General features: G+C 45.9%; 1 protein-coding gene across 3 annotated transcripts; it reads right to left on the bottom strand.

The window, feature by feature from the left end:
• On the bottom strand, nt 1–27,901 carry SMYD1 (SET and MYND domain containing 1). 3 transcript variants are annotated; one of them, XM_058803670.1, is made up of 10 exons: nt 27,525–27,901; nt 17,081–17,257; nt 15,334–15,547; nt 13,995–14,125; nt 12,194–12,232; nt 9,339–9,531; nt 5,859–5,951; nt 4,260–4,423; nt 2,718–2,886; nt 4–1,286 (listed from the first exon to the last, which is right to left on the bottom strand). In XM_058803670.1, the coding sequence occupies exons 1-10, from the start codon at nt 27,659–27,661 to the stop codon at nt 1,128–1,130; spliced, it is 1,476 nt and encodes a 491-aa protein (XP_058659653.1). In that variant the 5' UTR covers nt 27,662–27,901; the 3' UTR covers nt 4–1,127. The 3 variants fall into 3 exon arrangements, with proteins under 3 accessions (XP_058659656.1, XP_058659653.1, XP_058659654.1); XM_058803673.1 differs by lacking the exon at nt 12,194–12,232 and having other exon boundaries at nt 1–1,286; nt 9,339–9,459; XM_058803671.1 differs by lacking the exon at nt 12,194–12,232.

The following is a 27,901-nucleotide window of genomic DNA, read 5'->3' on the forward strand; positions in this document are numbered from 1 at the left end:
CATCAGAAAAATCACTGAGAAATGTCAAAGAGAAAAAGCCCTGGTTTTGTTTTCTTGCTATTGTGCTGAGGAGCAGGTAGGGATTCTTGAATAAACCTTTTACTCTCCTGGCTACCACTGAAAGTGTGCAGGAAATCAGTTGGATTTTGAGACATATGGGCAGACAACAAATACATTTTTTAATATCTAGAAGTCCAACTTTAGCCATTAGACTTCTCCTTAATTCTGTTAGCAGTCCACTGGCAGCTGATCTATGGACTATCCTTTATTCCTCAGTGCAAAACTGATTAAACAGCTAAGTTAAAAGACAGGTGTTTTAAGTCATTGGAGCCCCCAGCTCACCCTGAAGGTGAGCAAGGGTGGATTCCCCTCCCTGGAAACTCCTTGTCCAGTTAGAACAATCCACACAGCCAGCGCACCAAACTAGAGCAACTGGCTTCTGGCATGGCCCCGTGTCCATCACTGTGGACATTTTCTGATTTGTAACTAAGGAGAATAATTAATCTCAATTAACTTATCTTGATGTAAGGATTCCAGTTAGTCTCACTTGCAAATGGCCCACAGGTCAATGTTGCACCTGTGCCAGGTGCAAAATCATTTTCCAGCAGTTTTTCATCAGAAAAAATATCATTTAACACAAAACACCATTTGTGGGGTCTTGTTCAGTTTGCATTCATTGCCCACAGGTGAACATGACACTTCTTGGGACTGGCTTCCCACTTCTATCGTCCCTTGGACACCACTGGAAAGATATTATGTCATCCCAAGGAAGTGGTAGAACCCCTTAGGAAAGATCAATCAAAATTTAACAAAGAAATTCAGAACCAGGATGGGTGTAGAGAGAAACACGCTTCCAATAAAAAATGTAAATAAGTTTATAACAGGTTTTCTCTTTGATTATTTAATGCCTTAGTGATAGAAAAAGGGATGTTTTTTCTGCCAGGACCTCTTCTGCTTTAAGCCCTCAGAAGAGTTTTCAGGGTGCTCCCCAGCAGGTCCATTCTGTCAGACTTGTGCCACTGGAAACAATCCTTGGATATATCCCATTGCTGTATGACATTCCCAGTGTGTGGAAGTGCCACAGGTGATGGTACCCTGCAGGCATGAATTGGTGCCAAGCTCTGGGTTTATTCCTTTTTGTGGAAGAGGCTTGGTGCATTCTCATTGCTGGGCTCAGGCATGACTTGGATCTTCTGGTTCTTGAGGGCAGCTTCCCTCATCTTGTAATACATGAACTCGTTCTGCTGGAACATGCGCAGCTCCATCTCCGTCTGCACGCGCATGACCTGGGGACACAGCAGGTTACTGTGGCACAGGACCTCAAAGCACGTCAGTCAAACACTGCCAGTTTCAGGCACTGTCCCCAAGGGGTGTCCCAGGCCATGCAGGGGCTGAGGCACCTTGCCCTCAGTGTCCCACCAGCAGGACCAAAGCTGGCTGGGCACAGATATTCTGCTCCTTTCCCACTCCCATTTGCCTGCGTGCTGAAGAAGGCATCAGCCTTTCCCACATCCAGCTCCTCCACAGGCTACTGGGAAGCCTCACACTCCAAAAAGTGATGCAGGACCTGGAGGTGATGCTGTGCAGAGCCAGGAAATGAGTGCACTTCCCATCCACACCCTGGGCCTGGCCCCTGGGGTGGCCCATCACCAGGGTGGGGTCACATCAAGTGAGAGACAAGAGTTGCTTAATCCCATATTTGCACCCTTTAGACCCCAGAATTCATCAGCAGCAGTCATTCCTAGTGCTGCATTATAGCAGAGGAGCAGAAGGGATTCCAGGATATATATTTACACCTGTCTGTGTGTTTATTCAACCCTTGGTTTAGGAGCACAGGGATAAGCCTGTGCCATATATCTGCTATTTTCTCCCTAAAATGTGAAGGGAAGCACAGAAATGGAGGTGCTGTGTCTCATCCTTTGCTACATATATGGAAACAGTCAACAGATTTGCTTTAGGTAGTAGATACTAATTTTTCTGAAGATATAAAATTGCACCAATAAAGGTTATAGCTCTGCTATATGGGGACTAAGACATCAATAAAGGATTTCATCTGGTATCCTCTAATTTTTTAAAGGTAATAAAGGAGAATGCTATGAAGCAAACAGGTCACATGAAGTGGATTAGGGGCTACAGAAATGATAGATCCCCAGCTGCAATTGTAAATAATTCCTCTTATCTGAGCAGATGCAATTCCCTGGGATCTCCACTCTTGACTCTAGGCTAGGAAATGCACCTATCAGTCATCTGAGGAAAAACACACTGCTGCTGAGAAGGAGTGGGGAGTGGTAAATAAAGAAGAATGGACACCAATAAAGAAAATCAGGTGGGAAACTGGGCACATCCACCACATGTAATTTGATATACTCAAATTGCAATGTCATCCATCTGAGAGCAGTGAAATCAGCCTGCTGGAAGTATGAGCGGGGCTCTGTCTTTTGGCACAGCAATTTCAAAGAAGATTCAGGAGCTCAGCTGCCATTTCTTGTGTATGTTCTGGTGCAGAATAAAAGCTGTTTTTCAGGGATGAATATTTCCAATAAGAAAGGACATGCATTTCCCAGCAGAATGTAACAGAATCTAGATAAAACTACATCGCTGATAAGAAGCAGTCAGCACTTAATACATCTCTCAACTCTTACAGGTGGTTGTTTCTACAGCTTGGCTGTAATCTTGCCCAGGTAGAGAGCAGAGACAAGGCAGGAGATGGCACCTACCTCCAGGTCTTTGGTAATTGGGTGGGAAGGTCCATGGGTTATCAGGAGGATGGCATAGGCTTTGCAGATCAAGCCATGGCCAGCTTCAATGAGGCCAGCGTGCCAGTGAGTCACTCCCGCCCGCATCACGGCCATCCCCAGCTGAGCGTTGTTGGGATGGTAAATTTTCCTGGGAAAACATTGGGTAATTTTAGTTCAGGAGAAATCTGGGTTCCTAAAAGTGTCACTGACATGATATGTTTGCCAAAGAGCAGATTGTTTGCTCAGGTGAAGAGCCTGTTGCAGCTAATGCCCTTGAAATGTGCCCTTCTTAGAAAGGGGAGGGGACACATTACTCAAGGACAGGGCTGTACAGGGTGATGAGTTATGAAAGATGGGATGTGAACTGGGAAAGTTCAGCTCCTGGCTTGGAGAAAGCCAACCTCTGTCATCTCCTGCCAAGAGAAAACCACACTCTGTCAATATTTTGGCACAAGCAGAACATAGATCTGACCCTACAGCTCAGAGGGCTTAACCTGACACACTTAGTGGGGTAAAAATGCAACAATCACCAGTTCCTCATTCAAAGCAGGAAGAGAAACAGATGGTTCCAGAAGCTCCAGAAATGTTCATCTCACCCTCTGCAGATGCATCCCTTCATCTGGGAATTTTCAGTGCCTAAGGTGGGAAAAATGAAACCTCTCCTCTACATCCAACTTTGAAAGGTGAAGCAGAATTAGAAGCTGCTTGGACCTGCCCTCAAGGGCTTCCTTGGAATTTTGAATTGGCACTTAAAGCAAGAAAGGAAACTACCAAGGTCCTAACCATGGTCTGAAAAACTGAGGAACAAAGAGGGGAAGGAATTTTCTCTCAGTCAATCAGCTCAGCACCAGGGCTGGGACATGAAGTTGCTTGTCAGGCCTACAAGCCAGGGAGGTGACTCTGTCACCCCTCTGCAAAAGAACAAAACATAACAGGCCTTTGGGGTAGAACTGACCAAAAGTCAAGAAATGAGTGTGAGATGTCCTCAGCAGGAGGGTGAATGAGATGATAAATCAGGCTTTTCTCTCTTCTCAACAGTTTCCATTATTTTTCTGTCTTTCCTTTTTTTTCCCCTTCTGTTAAATACTCATCAGTCCTGCTATAAAACCTCAGTAATAATAAAGCACGTAATTTTTAATGTGAGGTTTACCCTGGATCTAAACCTGAATTTCTTTATTCTCTAATTTCTTTATTTCTTTATTCAGTCACAGCCCCTTTGTCCTGCACCCAGGCTCTGTGTCTTGCTGTCAGGGCAGCCCTGAGATGCCTCTGAGACAAAGCAAAAAGGCCAGTGAAAGATGTCCCTAAATCATTTGCCAGCTCCAGTTTAGTAAATCAAGGTGTTTGGAAGCCCTTGTGCATTTAAGAAGTGACCTCTCTCTATCTGGTGGTACAAAGAAGGTTCCCATATTAATTTCACCACCACTGCCCTCATGAGAACAGACTAAGAAAATGATTCCTGTGGCACACTGCTGAACAGGGCAGGAGCACAGAGCTGCCATAAGAAGGGCACACACGCACAGGTAGCCATCCACCATCCTCTTGGCATAGTCAGCTGCTTCCTCGAACATCTGCAGGTAGGAGAGCACCTCGGAGGCAATGCTGAGGATCCTCAGCAGGTAAATGTTGGTGTCCCCCAGCACAGGCTCCTGTTTCTTCAGGCAGTCACGGCACAGCTTCACAACCTGGGTGTGGAGGAAGCAGGACAGGAAGGGTCAGTCCAAGCACCTAGCTGAAATAGGAGCCTCCTCAAGCCAGCTCTCATCAGCTCTTGGAGGTCTATTTCACAACCAAGATAGCTCAGCTACCTTAGAAGGCATAAAATCAGCAGGATGGCTTCTGTTGTAGTGTTGGAAGCAAAAAGGTTTTAATAAAAGGCAAAATAACAAACTCTGTATTTACAGAGAAAAACTGATCCAGGTGCAAGAAGTCCTTGTCCCTGGTAAAACATCTCACAAAAGATATTGGTTTCTTTGTTCTCTTCTTTTTCTAGTAAATTGCCCAGGCAGGACTTTTTGACTCCTGTCCAATTAGCTGTCCTTAAGTTGAGGTGAAGTCCTCCAGGCATATAAGATGCTTTTTTCACCTAATCGAAGAAAAAACTTCTGGGCTTATTTCCTTTTTAAGGGGACAAAGGGTAGTTTTGTGACTCCATCTACAGAAGGCACATTCCTACACCTTTGGGCCTGAAGCTGCCACCCCAAGACCCTGTGGTTTGCACAGTCCAGACCAGTCCCAGAGCTGAGCCAGCCCCCTTGAAGGTTGGGGAAGAGAGGATGTGCTTTGATTTATTGAGAAAATTTAGCCTAGGAAAATTATTGGAACTCGCAGCTTTCTCTCCCAGGGTTACACTCCTAAAACTGATGAGGAAAAAGTGATTTCTACTGCTCAGGAGACACCAAGTGCCTAAAGGACTCATACCCCAGTGCCATCCACCAGCCTCCTGAAAATATTCAGTGCAAGGAATACTCTTAATGACCCCTTGGAGCTGGAGACACAGAGCTGCACTGTTCCACACCTGATCTAGCCATGAGTCAGTGTCCAGACTTCTGTCCCAGGGGGCTTCAGCCTTTACCCAAAGACGGCTAAAACCCAGAGGTCATTACTCAACCTGGAGTGCTCTCTGAGGAGAACAATTAAATATTTCCTGGGTGAGAAAAAGAGAGAGAAAAAAGAAACTACTTGAGTTTTCTCACCCATTGCCCTTGCAGCTTGGTCTCCAAGGTGGGACATGGTTCACCCAAATCACACACCTATCCTCAGCACCCAACAAATGAGCAACACAGAGCACTAAAGAGATCAACACAAAGACCCCTGACGGTCTTGTTGCACTTCCAAACCCACTGTCCTTTTTTAGAGGCTAGCTGGCAGAGCTGACTTGCTACACCTGCCCCGTAACTCATGAGTTTCACCCAGGAGCTTCAACACCTGTGTTGGCCAGAGGTGCTGGAAGTCACCTGAATCTCCTTGTGTCATCACTATGAAAGAAGTTAGTCTGGGATGCCTCAGACATGGCTGTGCTTTACAGTTTCATCCATAAATTGTGAATCTAGAGGGGGACAAGGCCTCCTTTCCTGGGCAGGGTGTGTGCAGTGAGAGAGCAGAAGCCCCAGGTCTCACCTCGTGGTAATGTCCCTCCATGCGGGCCTTGTTGATCTTCTCCAGCGTGTCCTTGGAGAGCTGGATCACCTCCTTCACTGTGTCTGCAGAGGGCTGGGGACAGCAGAGGGGACACCAGTGAGGAAAAGGCACTGCCTCACACATGCCAAGAGGTACTGCTTGGAAGGATGCTTGGTCCAAATCAGCTTGGTGGGATGCTTCCCACCACATCACCACTCCCTACTGCTGGTTGCAAATCCAGTGTGCTCCTCAGACCTGCCCAAGGCTGAAATGGGCTGCAGTGTCCCAGTTCCAGGTCAAAAGGGGAAGGTCCTGCTGACTTCAGTGAGTGTTGCCCATCAGGGTAGTGGCCATGTGCCTCTGAGATGCATGACTGGGTTCCTCAACCCTCCCCACCACTCTTCCCCTCTGGAGAAGGGGCAGAATTCACCCTGCAACTGAGAGGTCTTGTGAGATACCAAAGAGGCTGTGAAAGCCACCAGCTGGTGGGTATCAGGTGCTCTCAGTGCAGCTGCTAGAGAGGAATGAGAGATCGGTGGAATTGGAAATATCCCTGAATTTTACCTACCCTGAGAAATGCTGTCATTAGTTCCAAATTCCCTAAGATAGCTAAGCTCAGATTTCAGCTGCACCCCGATAGGGAAATGAGTTTTCCTGCACACCTCAAAGAAGTTTGTGTTTCACCATGCATTTAGAGACATGAAGCACATCTGGGAACACCTGGCAAAACACTAATGAGCTCATAATTAGCTGTCACCTCTTTATTATCTTAATACTGAAATATAACATGATATCCAGCACAACCATTCATCCTCTGCTTCTCTGAGCCCTTCAAATTTGCATTTCCCAACTATTGTATCTATCAGTCGTGGCCTTCCTTTTAATAAATGAGGAAATCTGAAATCAGCCCACAGTCACATGACTCTGGAAATTTTTGGGAAGATCCTGATCTGGAGACACACAGCAGAGCCAGCAGCCAGGAGACACCTCTGGGTGTAGATCAAAAGCAGAGTCCCAGTATTGCAATGAAGGATGCAAAGACTGGGAGTCAGGACTGTAGGACTGACCTATTGTCTTTTTTCCACACCTGGTCAATTGGACTTTTGATGAATCTGAAATTCATCTAGTTGGGAAATTCTCTTCGAAGTCTAGTATTTAAGGAAAACCCATAATTTTCAGATCCATTTACCCCTATCTGTTACAGATGTTAACAAAATGTTAACATTTGTGTTATGATTTATTATTCTATAGCGTTATACTGAAGCTACTGCAGCTAATCAGGTTTGGGCAGCACAGGGTGTCCTGGGGCACAGAGCACACCCAAAGGCAATGTTAATGTCAATGTTAATGTCAGTGCAAATCACATTGCTGTGCTGTCTGAGTCAAGACTCCCAGAATAGGCACCTTAAACAGCATTTCCACAGTGGCTTTGTCTAATAAAAATCCTCCCTTGCCTTTACTAGACTTCTAAGTCAGTTGCCACTACAAACAATGGGAACTTTGCTGCTCTTTGGAAGGGGTGAAGGACTGGAGGTCAGAGCAGCTGTTGAGGATGGGAGCTGTCCATCTCCCATGTATTCCTAGCGCTTTTTCCATGCAGCTGTGAGTGCTGCTGCCCCCAGGCAAGGGTGCCTGAGCTCAGGAAATGTGACACAGCCAACGTGCTCTGAGGGTGAGGTCAGCCTGGATACTTATTGTCTGTGGATGGGGTGTATTTTTAATAGCTGAAATCATGCACCTTGCATACTCACAGGATTTTCTGCACAAGCCCTTCAGGCTATGGAGGACATTCCCCCAGAAGTGCTGTGCTCACAAAAAGGGGATGCTGCATGTCTAGTGGAAGGGTGTCCCTGCTCGTGGTAGGGCAAATGCAATGAGATGATCTTTAAGGTCCCTTCCAAGCCAAATCATTCTGTGATTCGTGGTCTCACTGTTCAGTCAAGACTTGACAGCAGGTGTTGAATGAGGGATGAGATTTTTTTATGCTGTCTACTGGAGAATGTGTTCAAAAATACTCCTGCTGAAAGCCAGATAAAAATCCTTCTGCATCAGAGAACTGAGCTCTGGAACAGCTTTATATTTTTAGTGGAGAGGTACAGCTGTCAGCATTAGCTGTAAGGTGAAGCTTGATGATTTAAAATGGGTTTATAGCAGGGTCATTTGCAGCAGAGGAGAACTTGACCCAGCAAGGAAAGGGTGTCCTGTAGTCCAACCTCCTGTCTCCCTTATCAGCTCAATACTATTTCTCTAAACCTTTCTCAAGGAGAGATTTACCCTCTGCAGTATCCAACCTTTCCTGGCTCCATCTCTCTGAAAGATGAGTTACAGGGCTGAGCTTGGCTTCCTGGCACCTCCTGAGAGGGAGGCTGAGGGTTCTGTGCTCCTTCCCAGGAAGCTGCATCTCACTGGGCCTCTCCTGGTGGCCCTGCTTCTGTGAGGTCACATTTCCTCACCCCAACTTTTCTGTTTTGCTTCCCACATGCTGCACATCAACCCTGGGCTGTTTGACTGCTCAACACTGCAGATCAATGACTTGGGGGTACACTTATTGCTCTGCCTTGCTTTGCCTTCCCTTATGCACTTTATAAGGCTTGCAGGGGTAGAAATCCCCAAGGTAACACTGCCAGAGATCACAAAACCTATGAGCAATTATATCCTTGGGCAGAGTAACTAAAAAGAAACTCTTAGAGCTGCCAGCACACTCAAAAACTGGAGCTGCTGGCCAAGCCACCGCCAACAGCAAGACACAGCCTTATACCTCCTACTGGATGGCTTGTGAGACCTCCAAGGAAAGGAAAGATTTCTTAAAAATGAGCAGTTCAACATGTTAATTCCTCACAGTCAGTCTGCCTGCAGCAAGCATGCAAAAAAAGTCAAGTGATGGTGCAAACTCCTTGTGACAGGCCTCTGCAAAGAGGGACTGGAAGTTCAGGCTTCCCACGTTCCTGGAGCCAGCGCTGGAACTGTCACCACGGATCACCTGCAACACATTTCTCTTTCTGCACTCAAAATGTGGAGTCCCTTGCAGTTTTTCAGGAAACAAAAAGCAAGCAAGCAAACAAACAAACAAACAAAACAAACAAAAAAACACCAAAAAAAACCCACAAAAAACAACAAAAAAACAACCAAACAAAAAACTACAACAATCTCAAAATGCCAGCATTTTTTCTCAGCTCCAGACCTAATTTTCCAATATTTTTGCATTCTGTCTATTGTTGGACTTTTAGGTTAAAGGCAACTTCTGGGGCTTTTAAAAATTAAAAACTGTCCTTGCATAATAAGGATTAAGCCCACCATTGTATGGTGGGCTTGAATTGCTGCTGTGCAAGGTCCAGTTCTGTTCTCATTTTTTCACATTGCCAAAATCTGACCATGTTCCTATCGAGACTGCTGAGAAGCCACAATCCTAGAGACCCACAGATGCCTTGGCAGAGGAGAAGCAGCCACCACTGGGTTTGGGCACTGCAGGACAAACCATACCTTGCTTTCCCCTGCCTTCACTGCCAGCATCAGGTCATCCTTGAGCTGTTTCTTGCAGTGCTCACAGGCGCAGTCGAAGTAATATTGCTTCTTGAGCTGCGCGCGCCGCTCCTCGCTCAGGCTGAGGAAATCCACGTAGGAAACCGTCAGCTCATCCCCCGGGGAAATCTTGCTCAGGGCCCTCAGCTCGATCCTGGGGGCACAGGAGATGGGATGTGCGCTTGGAGAAGCAGCAGAAGCAGAAGTGCAGCCACAGAGCCGGCAGGGACAGTCCTGCAGCCCGCCCTGCTTGCAGAGGTGAGCCCTGGCCCTAAGGCACGGCTTTAAGGCTGCAGGGAGGCAGTGCAGAGGTGAACAGCAGCCTGGTAACTGAATACAGGGCATGAACACTGTCACAGCAGTTTTTCCTGCCCCTCTACAAGTCCCTGGTAGGGATATGTAAAGGTCTGAGCTATAGAGAGATTATGGCCCCAATAATTTATCCACATGGTGGCTCAGCCTAAACATCAATTTCTAGTTTGTTGCAGATCTCACCAGAAGAAAAAAACAAAAACCATTGAGATCAGAAATACCCACCAAAATGCTGAGTTTGGATTTGGGGTCTTTTTTTAAGTGCTGTTTTGCATGCTACCCACACACCCCTGGCTATACTCCCAGATCCCGAGCTCTGCTGCCTTCAGTATCGTTTTCACTTTGAAAAGTTAAGATAAATTCCCTCTGGGTGCTGCATAAGAGATGCCCTCACCCTGTTCATGCATTTCCACATAAAAGCTTAGAAGTAATTATCTGGAGAGAGTCTATTTTTAAACAGCTCATTTGACCTATTACCATAATTCAATTGCCAATCTCTGTTACTGAAATCCATGGCAAGCCCCTGATGATGGGATTTGGAAAGCCAGACCTTTGTATCTCTCTTTCCCTTATTCATTCCCTGCAAAAGGTCTTAAATAATATGGAGATTCAGAACTATTCCCTTGCTGTTTCACTCTACATACTGAATGTCCCAGTAACTCTGGGCCATCTCTCAGATGTAGGGGCTAAGCAGGCACAACTGGCTAGAGAATTTGGCCAGAAATTTGGGGGAAAAAATCTATCAAATACCAGCTGTGTGGGGTTCTTTTGTATCTACCTCCTCTCCCAGCTACTAGTGAGCTCAACAGTGTGTTTAATGTACATGTCTGCCCTGAGATGGACCTGGGGGAGACCTGCTGGCTCCCACCTGAGCATGAGATGCTCTAGGTGGAACCCAACAAAAGCCTCACTAAAGGCAGAGGTGGCAGAGCTATCACCTGGTGCTTTAGCAGTAAGCTTTTTGGGGAGGACAGGACTTATTCTGTGTGATCATGTTTTTGCAAAGGGATTCTCCTGTAATTCCCTTTAAATTCCCTTGGAATTCCTGTTACAGGCTCTCAGTACCAAGGGCGTAGCTCTGAGTCTTCCAGCTCTGCTAAAGCTGCTGTCAAAATTCTTCTCCAAGGCTGGTCTTGATCTTCTCTGGGTGTTGCCATATCAGCAACAAGTTTCATACAAAATTTACCACCAAACATGCCATTGTCACAAAGGGCAGCTATTAGTTATGTCACAACCACAGGAAAGTGCCAGACAGAGAAAGGTGCAAACAGCTATTCCAGGAGGAAGTGCACAAAAAAGAGCAATTCCCAGCTGAAAAGCTTACACATATAAACATTCCTGTTCACACTTCACAGGATCCTTGTCAAAGCGAGCCATGCAACCAGAGAAGCGAAATCAAGCCTCTGACTTTCATGATGCCCCTGATAGCCCAAGCACCACAGGGGTATTTTAAGCAGCCATCCCTTGTGGGGAGGGCATTGATAGCCTTTGGGGTAAGCCAGGAAACACATGGCATATTTTAAATACTGTAGTTAAAGAGACACTGTCAGCCAGGAGCACACCACTGAGCTTCTCAAGGGCTCTTTCCCCACGAGCAGCAGGGAAAGAGCTTGATAGTGCACGCACAGGCACAGCGAGTGCCTGATAGCTCAGAACTCAAATTGCCCCAAATAGCAACTCTAATCAGAACTGAAACTCTTTTTCCCCCTTTTTTATGGCCCTATCTATAATGTACTGAGTAAGATTCAGTCGTGAAGAAAAGCACTTCAAATATATTTTGCATCTTCTTTGAGGAAAGTGCATGCCTGCTTGAAATTAAATTTTAAAGGCAAACAGTGTCCCTTTAAGAACACTGACTATAATATACCAAATGCCATGAGTTAAGCAAAGATTCTTTTTTTGCACATATTTTTGTGATTTATTTAGTTTGGATCAGGTAACAGTGGCATCATTAAAAGGTGGAACATTAATCATGGATTATGATAAAAAGGAATTGAAACCTACATCTCATGGTATTACTGCTCCTGTAGGCAACACATTCCTTGGGCACAGTTTGTTGCAGGAGAAACATGGAGTATTTAGTGTGTCAGTAACACAGTCATTTCTCATCTCCTAATATGCAAGGCTTTATTTTGGGCTGTACAAGATTAGCAAGACCTCGTTCTGACTTTCATGCTCTTGCCATGGTCAGGGGAGGAGAAATGAGAAGTGGAGAGGGGAAATACTGACAGGGAGGCAGCCAAGGGAGAGGGTGGGAAGGCAGAGAGGGAATTCACCCTAGGGAAAACAGTCTATTACTACTATTATTTTAATTTACTACAAAATGCAGAGTTAAATGAGGTTTGGGTTTAGTGGGGCTTTACACAGGGGAAGAGGAGAAGTTTAGAAAACAGGAGAAGTGGAATTTGGAATAAACAGAGCCCCTTGGGGTCTTTGCATCTTTTCCATTAGACATGGGGGGTACAGGGTAATGGAGGAGGATGATGCTTTCAAGACTGACCCACCTCATCTGTGTGTGGAACATTGATCTTACAGCCTCATGACTGAAAGACAAAACAAACATCTGCAGTTTACACATGTACAAGTACAACAACAAAGAAATGGGTACATGGCATAGCACTGGACACTGCACTGACAGGAGACAAGGGGGCTGCCTGTGCTGGCCCGCGTGGCACTGCATGAGAGCTTCCCTTTTGGTGTGCACTGCCAGGACCAAACTGTCCATCACTGGGCCATAGGGGATTTGGTGGAGTATGCCCTGGCACGGTGATTTTAGGAGTGGTCTAGGTCAGGGAACATGAAAAACCTGCTCCTGATATTTGGCAGGAGCAAGGGGACTGGATCTCCCGCACAGAAAGGTCTCCACTGACATCAGCAGTTGTGCTCTCTAGAACACAGCTTGAAATGGAAATCAGACTGGGATATCAGCCACAATTCACCTGGCCAATAACCCCATGGTCAAGTTTAAAGTCAGTAACCAGATACATGTGGGAGCTTTGACAATCTGCCAGGCAAATCAATGCCATTCCTGTACTTACCCAGAAAGTCAGGGCTGTTATCACTGCTGGGAGCTGTTTGGAGAGGCTTTTCTATCAGCCCACCATGGATCCAATCCAGGACAACTGGATGTCATAGTACAGACTCCAAGCTGACTTTGGATCAGACCCTATTTCCCACCAAGGTAATCACCCAGATTTGTTTTCTTTTGGCTCATTTACCAGCCGCTTGGTAAGTGCTGGTGTAGTTTTATCAGGGAAAACCAGCAGTGATAACTGGAATGCAGAACCAATGTGTTAGTTAAAAAATGAGGGGCTGGGGGGAAGAGGGGTGGTTAAGTTATAGCACTAAAGTTTAGTGAAGACAGGTAGCTGTAAAAAAGCAGCAGAAAGATCAGAGGAAATCCTGTGGCTGTACAGTTTTTGGCAAGCAATTCCCCACAGTTAATGCTTTACACACACTGCAACTTTCTGAATCAGCAGCAGTTTATACCTGTCATGGCTTGGAAACTGGGAAGGGCAGAGCATCCCTCCTGTGGGCTACCACCTTCACCATATCATGGTTTCACTCCCAGCTCTGGTGAAACATCTCCCATTTCCCACTGAATCTTTTCCCATCTCACTCGTCCTGCAGAGGTTTTCTTACAGGACTGGGGTGGGAATAGGGAATGCCCAGAGACTGAGAGCATCCTGCACTCTCAGGTGACTCTGCTTGCAGATTGCAATCCCATCTGTCACTAAAGTCCCGTTGCTGAAGAGTTAATCAGTGATTAATTGGGATGGCACACTCTCACCAGATGGGGGTTGTGTTAGGAATGGTTATAAACACACCAGCAGATTGTGATACACAGCTGAGTGCAAGCTTCAGTTGGAAGAAACTCTTGGGTTGTAGACTCAGCATAATCCTTGATAATTTGCAGGTAGAATTACTCCTCAACTATCTATAAATGAGACTTCAATATAAGGGGTGAGTTAAACAGCTGCTTCTTACTTTAGCTACCTATTTTGAGACTAGTTACAAAACTCATAAGAAACCAGGGAAAAATTCTTTGCTTGTTGCTGGATTTGGTGTCAAATCTTATATATTTGTTAGTGCATCAGATGACAATTTTTTAAATAACAAGGAGAGAAACCAGTTTGTCTTCAACAAGAAAATACTGTTGGGTTTTTTTTTTTCCTGAACTAGAGAAGGAAAGAAGAATGAATAAATTTTCTGGGGCAGGAACCTGACCCTGGGGGTGGCAGAGCCTGCTGAGTTTTGGCTGTTAGGATCCATCCCTGCTGCACCAAAGGACAGAAATGCACTCACTTGCCATTGTTGAAGACGACAGTGCAGTTGGGCCAGCAGTCATGGTTGGCCTGGCAGAGGTTGGGGAAGATTCCCACTCCAACAGCCTGCAGTCCTCTTTGGTCACTGAGGGTAAAGCCATTGCAGCTGATCTAGCCCCAAAACACAGGCAGGGAGAAGGGTTAAAGCAGAAAAAGCTGAAACTCCATTTGGGATAAAACATCAGAAGAGAAGCAATGCAGGACTCGTGCAGAGGGACCAGACCAGAGCTGAGTCAGTGTTACAGAATATTTGCTGTCAGCGTTCACTTGGGATGCCTAAGATAAACTTGGTTTGGCCACGCATTGATTTCCTTATATTTGGTTCCTGAAAATAATCCAGAGAAAGGTCACAGGAAAATGACTTTGAGGCAATTCAAGCAGAAAGCAAAGTTCACACTCCTGGAAACAGGTATCAGTTAGAAATTAACCTTGACTGCTGTATTGGACCTGGTCATGTTTGCTGGGTTGCCCTCAAAGCTCATAAAAACCAGCTACTACTCTTTGCTGTGAATTTTCAGCATTACTACTTTTGCATGACATATATTCCAAGAATGAATTATTTCACTTTTCTATATGATACACTACTATGAACAGAGCAGTTTTTAGTCACAAGCATAAATAATGGAAATATCTGCAAAGAGAACACATTATAGGATAAACCAAAGGAAATAATTAACTCAGCTACTGATTATTTTACCCTGATAATAGTTTTGTCTCCTTTGTGAACTGATTCTGTAGTTTTTCTGTACTTCCTTGCTCCTGCACAGACAAGCTGTGCTGGTCACTAGCACATAGGGTCTCCCTGTGTGCAGTGGACTGGGTTTTCTCTGTGGTGTGGGTACCAAAGCATGCTGTGTTCTCTCCCTGTACTGGGAGTGGCAAAGGCCAGCTTGTCTTGCACAGCAGCCACGGGCAGAGGGTATTACTGTTTTTATTGTATATATTATGTCAATGTCAAAAAACTAATTCACACAATATTAGTAGACATTAATGCATCTACTAAACCAGATCTTCTATATTCAAATATATTGTGGATGTATTCACTAAAAATATACTTTCTCAGCTGTCCCAGGTGCAGAGAGATGCCCAGTGGGACTTGTGATGAAAATGCAGCACCTATGATTGAGCAAACCACTTGTCTGCACATTGAGACAGACAAAATGCTTCAGCCTTTGCTATGGCTCAATTCCCAGTATCAGCGCAGAGGAGGAGCAGGTGGGGAATGGGATGGAGCCAGCCATCCTCTCATGAGGCCAGCTGCAGAGTTTCTCCCCAAGCTGGCATTACAAACCCTCCCCACGTGCCCCCCTCGGACGTACCACCCCGAAAATGTGGGAGATGAGCTGCATCCCGAACTGCTGGCAGTGGGGCGGCCAGAACTCCAGGAAACTCTCCACGTCAGCTCGCAGCTCCTTCTTCTCCTCCTCCCCAAAGCTGTCCACGTGGTTCTGCAGCTCCTCGATGGGCACCAGGCAGCCCTCGGACAGCCCCGTGCCCTCCCGCTCCATCTTCCACAGGATGCGGGCAGCCAGCCTGGCCAGGGGACAGCAACGGGTCACGGCACCAGCACCGCGGGCAGAGAGCAACGTTCGGCGTGGGGAGAGCAGAATTCATCAAAATTCGTCATGGGGAAAACAAAATTCATCAAAATTCATCGTGGGGAAAGCAGAATTCATCAAAATTAATCATGGGGCAAACAAAATTCATCAAAATTCATCTCCTGGAGGGAATAGTGTGAAGGTAGATTGACTGACACAGGCTCAGCATCCAGTGGGTGATGGATGGTCAGCATCCCCAGCCTTCTGAAGGACAGGGAGATGCAGAGGTTTGTCCCAGCACCTGTGTTCTCATCTGGAGATGTTCTACAGATCCCCAGCCCTCCACAGCTACTCCCATTTCCTTGAGGATTCCTCTCATTTTTTTATGGTGGAGCCAGAATGTGAAGACAAGTTAATGTGGCATTCACATTCTCTGAGAAAATCCCTTCACCCAGGATTTTTCTCCTGGGAAGCTGAGAAGCCTCAGATAAAAGGAAAACAATTCTTATCTCATTTGCTTCTCCTGTGTTGTGCTCATGTGGAATGTGTTTGGAGATTGTTCACCCACAGGTGATTGTTCCATTGCATTCTGCTGGGAGTTGTTTTCACTCTTTGGCCAATCAGGGCCAAGCTGTGTCGGGACTCTGGAGAGAGTCAGGAGTTTTCATTATTGTCTTTTTAGCATTCAGTAACTATCCTTTCTGTATTCTATAGTATCGTATTCTTTAATATAATATAGTATTATAAAATAATAAATTAGCCTTCTGAGAACATGGAGTCAGATTCATCATTCCTGCCTTTGTCAGGCCATCCCTGCAAATACAATAAAGTTAATGTATCCTATAGGCAAACTGGGGAAGAACCCATCTCTTCTTTCACTTTCCCACCTACTCCCCAGCTTCCCACACTTCCTAAACCATGCAGGGTAGGTTTACCTCACCACATTCAGAGTTTTTGAGGCCCAGCACCAAAAAAACCAAACAGGAACACATCTCTTGCACCACTGATGCTCCTCTGTCACCATGATACTTTATGAAAAAACCCTTTGCCAGGATTTTTTCTCTTGGCAAGATGAGAAGCCTCAGCTTCTCCATGTTTTGCTCCTCTGGAATGGGATTTGGAGAATTATTTACCCAGCATGTGACTTGTTTTAACTTAATGACCAATCACAGCCAGCTGTGTCAGGACTCTGGTCAGTCATGAGTTTTCATTAACATTTCTTGTCTCGCCTTCTGATGTATCCTTTCTCTTTATTCAGTATAGTTTTAGTATATAATATAATATATAATAATCAGCCTTCTGAGAACTTGGAGTCAGATTCTCATCTCTCACCTCATCCTGGGGACCCTCACAACACCACAACACTCCTCCACGTACCTTCCCCATCTCAGGGATGCTCCTGGCCTGTCCTCAACCTTCTCCCACCTCCACCTTGCCCAAACCAGGCCACCCAGCTGTTCTTTGCCACGAGAAGAACGTGTCCCAGGTCTGTCCCATCCTCTCCCAGGCCACGGGGGCCAGCTCTCACCTGATGTTTTCGGAGGGTGCCTTGCCATGCCTCTTGATGGCAGAGCACTCGTTTTTGTGGTTGAGCCAGGCCGCTCTCTGGCAGGTCCTGTCGCAGTAATGGGCAAACTTGCACTGCCCGCAGCGGTGCAGCCTCTCCTGCCTCTTGAAGCAGGTGTGGCAGATGACGTGGGTCAGGCTGCAAGGACACAAGGACACCTTGGATCAGTGGGGCCCCAGCTCTGCCCAGCGAAGTTCCTGCCGGTTTTGCATCCCTGCACACAAAGGAACTGTCGCCGTGATACTTTATGAAAAATCCCTTCACCAGGATTTCTTCTCCTGGCAAGATGAGAAGCCTCAGCTTCTCCACGTTTTGCTGCTCTGGAATGTGGCCTGGAGATTGTTTATCCAAAAATGTAAATTGTTTTTAATTAATGTCCAATCACATCCAGCTGTGTCTGACTCTCTGAGTCTGTCACAGGTATTTATTACTCATTCTTGTCTGACCTTCTGATGCCTCCTTTCTCTTTCTTTAGTACAGTTTTAGTATATAATTTTAATAATATTATATTATATTATATTATATTATATTATATTATATTATTATATAATACAATATGATATATAATATAATATCAACCTTCTGAGAACTTGCAGTCAGATTCTCATCTCTCACCTCATCCTGGGGACCCTCTCAGCACCACAACAATGAACCCCTCAAGATTTTTGGGGAGGATGGAGAAACATCCCACCCAGCTTAATGGTTGTGTTCTTGCCTGGTGCTGTTGCTGTAAGTTAAATGGTGATGGAATAACCGGGACCCCTTCCAAAGGGGTGTTTCATCTCTGGGGATTCAAAACAGGATTTCCAAGAAGCATCCTACAATTGTGTGCATGTAACCACAACCAAGGCTGGGGGATGATGAAGTCTGACTTCACATCCTCCCTCTGAGAGTGTCCATGGTTCCATACTGAGGAGAAACCTCCTCCATATCCCCCTTCAGGTGTCCAGCTTTTGCTCCTACAACTTAATTCACTGAGAAGGAGGGGGGAGACACTTTGGTCTCCTATCCAAAAAAATTTTGGGACTTTCCCCTTGCTGCTAGGGAGGGCTTTTCACTGCCTGATTTGGTGTCTGCAGCTGTCTGCTTCTCCAGGCAGCCACCCACTTCATCTGGGCCTCCAGCCAGGCTTGACAGTGCAGGAGAATTTAAATTCCCATCACTCAGCCACTGCTGGTGCCAGGAGGGAGGTTCTCCTCACTGCAAAAACCTCAGGGACCACAGAGGCTTCGTGATCAAAGGAACATTTATAATTGTGCACAGTGCAGAGTGGGGAAACTGAGGCACGGGGAAATAAAAAACAAATTATTGATGAACCTGTAGGGAGGATGTGCCACAAGCAGGAATCAGACTCACAGCCCCAGAGATTCCAGCCCAAAGATTCTCCTTTGTCTCTACTATACCTATATATAGGTACACACATACGCATATTTATGTTTTTATCACAGTACATTTTAAATGCATTTTCTTTTCCCTGAAAATATTGTGTGAGCTGCTGACTTAATCTACCCTGTGCCGTGGCTCTTGCAGGATAAAGAGGGGCACAGATTTAAAAGCAGGATGACCCACATCAGACAAAACCACGTGCAAAAATGAGGTTTGGAAAAAAAAAAAAGGTTTGGGAAAGTGAGCAGTGCTGGAGGGAGCCCAGTGTAAGGCAAGCAGCTGGGATGGGGCAGGGGGAAATGTGTGTGGGAAGGGGGATGCAGGCAGCTCCACTGTGCCCAATGGAGAGCTGAGAGCTGGTGAGAAATGTGAGGCTGTGCTCTGTCAGCTGTCAGGTCAGGGGGGCAGAGAGGTGCAGGAGAGATTAAACTCCTTGTAAGGCAAAGCAGAGCCAGGGAGCTGATAAACCCACATGCCAGGAAGCACGGGGAGATATCTCACATGGGGAATGGGGGTCCCTCCTGCCCCCCGGGTGTTTTAAGGGCAGTCAAAAAGCAAAAAAAAAAAAAAGTTTCCTTGTAGAGAAGAATGACAGGTTGGAAGGGAACATGGTGCAGAAAAATCCAAGTCCTCCACCAGGTGCTTCTCTATCCTCAGTTTGCTCCCTGAAAATAAAAAATACTGAAACGCTGACTTTGCATTTTGCTGTTCATAGCATGGGTATCCAGATTTTCCAAAGCAAACCTGGCTGGCAGAACTTACCACCAGCTCTGGAAATCCCTCATTTCTGAGGAGATGCAAAATGCATCAAAAATGTTGTACAAGACTTTCTGAGAAAGAGAAGGAGCAGCCCTTGTGGTATTGAAACTGCAGGGACAATTACTCCCAGGTAACCTGACTGGCAAGTGTAAGAAACACTGCAGCTATTAACAAACCATTATGGGACCCTCTGTGCCCCAAAATGGTCTCAAAGAAGACTGGATTTGTTGATATTGTGTGTTATCAGGACTCCAGAGGCCTGGGCTCAACTCCTGGCACAGTAAAAAATCAGGAGACATAAAACTTCAACTAGAATTGCTTAAACATCTGCAAGCTCCTAAATCTGCCCCTTGGCAGTTGTGAAGCTCCTGCTGTGTCAGAGGAGCTCCGAGCTGGATGCCCCAAAAGGGAAGGACGGAGTGGGGCTCTCCTTGGCTGGGTTCTGGTTCCTCCTGTCCTGAGACACACAACACCCAGGCACCAAAGCCTTGCATGGCTCACAGGCTCCTCTCTCCTGCCCTCTGCAGAGCTCAGGCTCTCCACGTGGAGCAGCCTGAGATTAAATTTAAGTCTCTCGACCTGTGGGAATCATTGGTCTATAAAACCTTCTCTGTCTGGCCCAGAAAGTGTTTAACACAACCCAAAGTGGTTCCAGGTGTCCCAGATGTCCCCTCCAGTACAGAGAGCAGCATACACCCGTGTGGGCAGGGTGCTGCATGGCCAGGCTGATGCCTTGGGAAGGCTGACCTAGAGCAGAGGCTGGACAGAGCTAAAGAATAAAGCAGGGATTTATTAAAAGGATCTCCTCAATGGATGCACCTTGGGCAGCACCAGAGCTCAGCCAGGGCTGCACCCAAGTTGAACCAAATTGGTCACAAAAAATGGTCATAAAATGCACGAGTGGTCATGAGGTCTCTCACTTTCATAAGTTCTGCTCCATTTGCACCTTGCAGTTCATTGTCCCGTTCCAGCTTTAGCCCTGCAGTCCCACCCTGCTTGTTTTTCTCTCTCCAGCCCACGGGGTTTGTGCTCCTGGGCTGAGATTTGGGTCATTTGTCCTTGGTGCCCAGCTGGAGCAGGGATTGTTTTGTCTCCCTGCTCTGTGCACAGAGCTCACCATCCCCTCATGTGAAGCCCAGACCCACACACTAAAGCAGCACAGAATGTGAAAAATATAAAAGCCAAAACCCGAGGCACAAAGGCAGCACTAGAAGTCCCTGGAGAGGAGCCTGGGGAGGTGCCTGCTGCTGTGGCAACCCCCAAGGAACCCTGGAGCTCTGAACCCTCTGGGTCCTGCTGCTCAGCTTCCCTTGCTTCATCACAGGGGCAGCACAACTCATTTCTGCTCTGTCTGTGCCCTCACAACCCCTGAGGTGATCAGTGCCCTTTCCCACACATAGTGAGAACTGGTTCTCACCCTGCCCAAACCAGGATCTCCTTCAGTACAGTGATGCCTCCAGCCCACCACAATCCTTGCCAGGTCAGGATTTAGGGCTGACACAGAGGGCAGATGCCACTGGCTGACTCACTGAATGACTTTCTGGGGAGCCTCAGGTTTCCTTGGCCACTCTTCCTTCCCACCCCAGCATCAACCAAGCTGAACTCTGAAGGGCTCATGTGCTCTGGTGTCACTTAGGTGTGCAAACCCAGAGCAGTGGAAATATTTATTTGTCTTCTCTGGGGTGCCCTGACCCCCAGGGCAGCACTGACTTTCACCCTCATCCATGGAGAAAGTTTCCCAGACTTCAAGATAGACTGGAATCCACAAAAGTGTAAAACACATTATAGAGAGCAGTGCAGGTGTGTCACTCGGTGAGAAATTGAGGGTTTGGGATTTTTAGTGTGTTGTGGATGGCAGCAGGATGGAGGGCACAGGGTGTCATCCTGGGTTTCTTCTTCATGCTGCTTCCTCCTCCTTCTCCATGGGTTTGGGTGGCATTTTGTAATTGGGCAGAAAAGTCTGCACTGTGGGCTCTGTGGGATCAGTTATTGGGTTAAAAGGGAAAATAATCCAGGTGTCAGTTCTTAATTGGGTGGTTTAGTCTTAAAAGCCCTTGTAACAAGAGATTGTTGGGCATTTTGTGCCTTCTAATGAAAAGCTGCTGAACTCACAGCAGTGAGACTGTTTTACTGATCAGAAATAATAAACACCTGAGTCCAAACACAAATTACTGTCTCAAGTGCCTAAAATCCAGAGCCAGAGAAACCAACAACTGGGACCCCAGCAACTGGGACCCCCACACTTAGTCGGACACACAACTCCAACTAATCCTGAATGCAGCTGCAGTGACAAAAGCAGTGATTCAATGTGCCAGCCAACAAATGCAAGAGGGAAGACAGCACTGACAGCTGAGCCATGGCTCCTGCAAGCCCAGCCTGCAGTGAAAGCACAAGAAACAACTCTTGTGACTGCTTGGATTGCATTCAGACAGATTAAGGTCTGTTGGACCTGCCAGGGTCGAGCACTGTCACAGGAAATGTATTAACCTCATCTCTGAGACATGCACAGCACAAACATCTGCCACCCAGCACACAAAACATCTCATTCAGTGGCCTGGGAAAGCCAGGTGAGATGGCTTTAGTGCAAAGAACCAAGGAGGATTTCATTGAGGAGATGATTGGCACAGTGAGTGGCTCCCACACTGTTAAACATGGGTCCCTGCTGTTCTGTACACCACAGATGACACAGAGATGGCCTAACTTACACCTAAATCCTATTTATGATTGCTTGGCAGGGCATCTCTCTCCTCAGTCTGCTCCAGAGAGCAGCATAAGAACAGCTGAGGGTGTAGGGCAAAGTCTCCTTGGTTTTCAAAGCAGAGGCTGTAGCACTTCACTAAAGACAGCAGCCTCAGAAAATGCACCTGCTACCTAAAGATGAATTATTAGCATAAGAATGGGTTTGCTCCTTTTAAAAGGAGTTGGAGTTTAGTGCTTTCATCTTTAAAATGTCAGGGATGAGATACCCTGGTTTTTCTGATTTGAGAGGAGGATTTATTTTAGACTAATTTTTGACTATTTTATTTTTAGTCTTTCATTACAAGATTTCCCAGCCTTTTCTTAGAGGTGTGGGTGAGATTTTCTTTTAAAAATCTGGGTTTGTTCTCAGGTTTTAATTAGGCTTTTGAACAAATGAGATAGTAATAAAAAATCAAACCTCAGAACATTTTTTAAAATATGAATATGATCCCACTAGCTCTCAGTTTTTATCGGTGTCAGCTCAAAGAATTTGTTCCCATAATCTTTTCAGTCATGCTGTTATGGAAAATTTTGTATTTTTTATACATCTAGGTCATCCTAACTACAATAGAAGAGCTCCCCACATTTCCTTGGAAAATGTTTTTGGCCTCTTTTTACATCAAAAGACATGCAAAATTTGCATGATCTCAGTTTTTTATCCATTTGCAGATCCCTCATCAAGCAGATCTCCAGGTGATCTCGATTTTCCACCACATGACACTGTTTCCCTCGACTACTGTCCCTCAAATCCTGCTGGTCAAAGAGCAAATTTCTCTTGGCAAAGGCTGACAGAGACAAATGAGGCATCCCCTTGCTTATAGGCAATGTAAACTCCTGCAGGCCTGAGAGCCAAGGGATGTGCCAGAGGAGAAGGTCACAGAGAGCACACTGAGCCCAGGCACTGGGAACGCCTGGCCAGGAAGGTGGTGCAGGAAAGGAGACCTGGGGTCTGCAGGGAGAAAGCAAAGAGGGAGGGAGGGTCAGAGAGAGCCTCAGTGAGAGGCTCAGGGCCCTTGCAAATTGAAAAATTACCCCGACAAAAGCAAAGAATCCCTTGAGAAGATGCATTTCCAGCTTTCTGTTTCTACATCAGGGCAAAGCCTGACGGTGGTGTTTTCTGGGTGATATTTCAGCTGGTGACAGCAAGGGTAAATCAGAGATCAGGCTGTGTCTGCACTTCATCCTGGAAATCACACAGAGCTCTGCACCCCTTTGCCATCATTATTCACCATTTCTTTAAGCAGCAGCCTGCTCTCAGTCAGATAGGTTTGATACAGGAGTCAACACTAAGTATACACTGTGTGAAGCAACTGAGTTATAAAATCATAAAATCAGAATGGTTTGGGTTGGAAGGGACCTTTAAAGGTCACCCAGTCCTAGTGCAACCCCCCTGAAATGAACAGGGTTAGCCTTGTGAGTCATGCTCTGGCCTCAAAATCTGACTGTGAGCTGGCTGGTGTTTATAGGAACCTCATTTTTCTTTGAGTTTTACGTTCTTCTGGATTAATAGTCTCTGGCACTGTGTAAAAAACTCCTGCTCAGATGACCATCATTGGCCTGAAGAGCACAACCCTCACCAACTTAAACAACTTCAGGGGCTTTCAGGGTCCCTGTGACCTTCAGGGCTTTCCAGGGTGGGATGCAGCCTGTGGATTTAGACACCAAGATGTGTCTAAAGGGTCTAGAAAGCCATTCAGCTCAAAGGTAGATGTCTGTGTTCACTGCACATACAAAGTTCCATTGATTATATCAGCATTTATTGTTGGAGTCACTCATCTGGACACAGAAGTCCAGTGTTAGGCTCTACCTGATGATAGAGTTTTGTCAAAGAAAACATTCGTCCTTTTTCCTATCAAAATAAAATCTCAATTCCTCAACTCAGCCCCCTGCTGAAAGACAGACATCAATAAAGTGCAGTTGGGTGACAAATGACTTTGACAGCTCCTCACATGTGTCTGTTTGTCCAGATATCCATCTCCATCTACACATGTAAGTCAGGTTGGTGTCTGTACTGTGATATCCACTATATATATATATATATAAAAATAAAATTTTTATGTATGCATGTATAATTTTTATGTATGTATATGTGTGTGTCTATAGATATATATATGTGTGTGTGTGTATATATATATATATGTATGTATATATATGTATGTGTGGATATATATGTATGTATGGATATATATGTATATATATATGTATGTGTATAAATGTATATATGTGTATATATGTGTATATATGTGTATATATATGTATATATATGTATATATGTATATATATGTATATGTATATATATGTGTATATATATATCTATATGTATCTATCTATATATATCTATATCTATATATATCTATATATCTATATATCTATATATATATCTATATATCTATATCTATATATATATATAGATAGATATATATATATGGGTTGGATCCATAGTGGGCTGATAGAAGAACCTCTCCAAACAGTGATAACAGTCCTGACTTTCTGGGTAAGTGCAGGAAGGGCATTGATTGATTTGCCTGGCAGCTTGTCAACGCTCCCACGTGTAACTTGTTACTGACCTTAAACTTGACCATCTGGTTATTGGCCAGGTGAATTGTGGCTGATATCCCGGTCTGGTCTCCATCCCAGGCTGTGCTCTGGACAGCACAATGGTTTTGGATCTCTGCAGAGCTGCTTCTCCTAATCTCAAAGAGACCTTTGCTTTGCCTGCCCATCCTATGCAGCCACACAGAAATCCCTGTGTGGCCTCTGCACTGCAGCTGCCTTCCAGACACCTTTCAACAGCAAATCAGGGGAAGGATTTCAGGGTCTCAATACCCACAGAGTGGGAATGGACTTCCCAAAGGACTGAGTTCTTCAAAGGGCTGCAAAGCAGAGACCAGTTCTGCGCTCTGGTGCATCTGTGTGGTCTCAGAGACAGCTGAGATCTCTGGAAAATCTGGTCACATATCTGGTAGGGCCTGAGACAAAAGCTTAAACCCAGCAATTCTTCCAATTTGAATCCCTTTTCCATAGTACACAGTGCTTTCAGCAAGGCATGGAGGATACTGAGTTGAGTTAGGATGAGGGACTCTGGATTTTGGGTTTCCCTGTGCAGACTGAGGCCCTTTTTTAATAGTGTAGATTCAATAGCAATTTTAGGAGATATACACCTGTGTTTGTGGGCTAGGAAAGGCACATGCCCTTTCACTGGGCTCTTCATCCATGCAGAGGCAACAGCAGCTCCTCTAGGGTAAAGCCAGCTACCAAGGCCAGGTGTGGATTTAATCTTGCAGGAATAAAGAGTATGAGGATGCAGGCAACCCTTCTTTGACAGCACTTAATTCAATGGAGTTTGATGCAGCTGAAACCCAGGGATAGCAACACAAGGGACCTTTAAAGCCAAAGCCCTGGGTGTGGAAGGAAAGCATCAAGGTAATTTCCACAAGAAAAATGTGTGTTTCCATTTTATCTCACACCCAGGGTATATCCTGCCAAGCTCTTACCAACAAGCATTTGGTCTGTTTCAGAGATTTTGGGGCTGTGTTTCACCCCTGACCCAAATTCAGTGCTTTGGGATGAAATGTGCTGCAGGAGGGTCAGAATCCATGATTATTGCTCAACAGTTGCAGAGAAGGGCTGTGTTTGCCTTGACTCCTGCACCTGCCCTCTGGGAGCTGCACAAGCCCAGCCTGGGCAGGAAGGGAGGGAAGCAGGGAAACACATCTGAGCTTTTCTGTTGGAAACCTCAGCCTGAGGCACAGCCTGCAGTCTGAGCTGTGATGGCTTCTGCCCGTGTCTCACATTACACCAGTGACATTTGAAAATGCAGCAAAGTTGCAGCTCTTCAACATGGGCTGCTCTGCTCTCTGCATGGTGCAACACTGCACATGGAAGAAAAAAATGTTTTTAACCCACCATCAAAAGCCAAGATGTTTCCAGCTGTTTAAAAAGTATTTTTAATAAGGTATATGAGAGAAATAATTGTCCATAGCGCTTCCAAAGCAAATCACCACAAAATTCCAGGTAGTGACATGAGTGAAACTGAGGTACTGACTGAAGAGCTAAAAGGACACATCAAGGAGAAATTATTTTGTCACCAACTCCTGGAATTGAGCTCAGGGTTAGGACTTCAAGAACTCAACATTTTAAAGTGAAAAAACGGCATTTTTAAAGTGAGCTCTTGCAATGACATATTAAAATAAAAACTAAAGGTGTCACTCCTGCTATGGCAAAGATTCATAATCATGTTCACCCGCTGACAGTTAAAGGACAAAGAAACAGTGAATGAAAGACACATAAAAAACTTATTTCTGCCTCTGCCCATTTAATATCCAATTCTCTGCTGCTGCCAGATCACACAGTGGCACTGAGCAGCTTCAGCTACGATATCACCAGGGCTAATGCAGCAGCACAGCCTCTGCTTGTGCCCCAGACTTCGTTAGCAGAGCTGATTTAATTAGACAAACTCAGCTAAACAGAATTACTCACACCCCTGTTAGGTGTGCAGGGTATTTACTGGAGTCATTGGCTGTTTGGGGCTAAAAATTCAGTCTCAGGACTCACCATGATGCCCTTGATGAACACTCATAACTTTCTTAAGTTCAGAATTAAAACTTCAGCTGCCATCTAAGCCCTCAGTTTAAAAACCAGGGCCACATTCTGTTCTCAGTTACCATATTATAAGGCTGAAGAAATTTAATTTGTGTCAGAGGCTTTAATTTATATTTAATCCAATGGAAATCAGCACAGAAACCATTTTTGCATCTTTTCCAGGTTATTTAAGTGAATCTTCCACTGATCCAAAGGGCAGAAGTGGGCACCTACCAGCAGCACAGGTTGGGTGAATGTTGTGATTAAAACAAGCGGCAGAAAAGAAAAATATCCTTGCACCAGAACTCAGAGTCTGGCTACATCAGTGTGAGCATAAATTCAAAACCAGTCTCGTGAAAGAGCAGAAGCAGACGTTTGTCTCCTGTTGGCTCCGGCAGCTGTAAATATTAAATGTGTTTAACAGAAACAGTGTCACTTGCTGATCCCCACCAGCTCCTCGCTCCAGGGCAGCGGTGATGGAGCTGCAAGTGCAGCTGGGGATGGTAAAATGAGCAGAGCACCACAGAACTCACTTTTATCGTGTTTTACCCACCAGAGGCTTGAGCAAAGCCAGTCTGGGGCTCCTGTACCTGAATTCCCCTGGCTCCTGGCAGTTCCCTGCAGTGCAGCACTGCTGCTTCTGTGAGGCACTGAGTGCATCCCGCTTTCCCTGCTTTTCTCAAAGGCTCCACCACCAAGCACCTTGCAAGGTCACACCCTGGACACAAACTGCACCTCCTGCAGGTGAGCAGGCTGGTCTGAGCCCTGGGAAGGACATTCACTGCAAACTGTGAATGTGTCTCTCCAGAAGTGCTTCTGACTTCCCTCTGATCCTTCTCTGATGTCATCCAGGCACCTCCAAACTTTTACACAACCACCCCGATGGAATTTTGCAGCGGGATTATTTTTGCCCTGAGCTTTCCAAACGCTTTTCTCTTACCTGTCAAAAACCACGGCTGCGTAGGCTGGCTCCGCAAAGATGACATCCCCAGGCAGGAATTCCTTCTGGGCTTTCAATCCCCTGCCTTTGCCTTCGGCTGTGAACAATTCCACGGCCTCCATTCCTCCTTTGGTCATCCCAGGGAGCCCAGGCTGTGGGCGGTGGGTGTCTCAGAGCAAGGCAAAGCTCCTGGCACTGCTGCCAGCTCGGGTGTGCTGTGGGGTTTATAAAGGGAGGGCTGCTCTGCCCCCTCCCCTGGGCACATGGATTCCCATAGCAGGGCCAGGGGGTGGGAGCAGGGGAGGCAGGAGATCCTCTGCCCAGCAGCCCTGAGCTATGCGGGGATGGGACAGGCCTGGCGGTTCTGCTCCATTAGG

The sequence above is a fragment of the Ammospiza caudacuta genome, chromosome 4, assembly GCF_027887145.1.
Source record: "Ammospiza caudacuta isolate bAmmCau1 chromosome 4, bAmmCau1.pri, whole genome shotgun sequence".
Classification (NCBI taxonomy): domain Eukaryota; kingdom Metazoa; phylum Chordata; class Aves; order Passeriformes; family Passerellidae; genus Ammospiza; species Ammospiza caudacuta.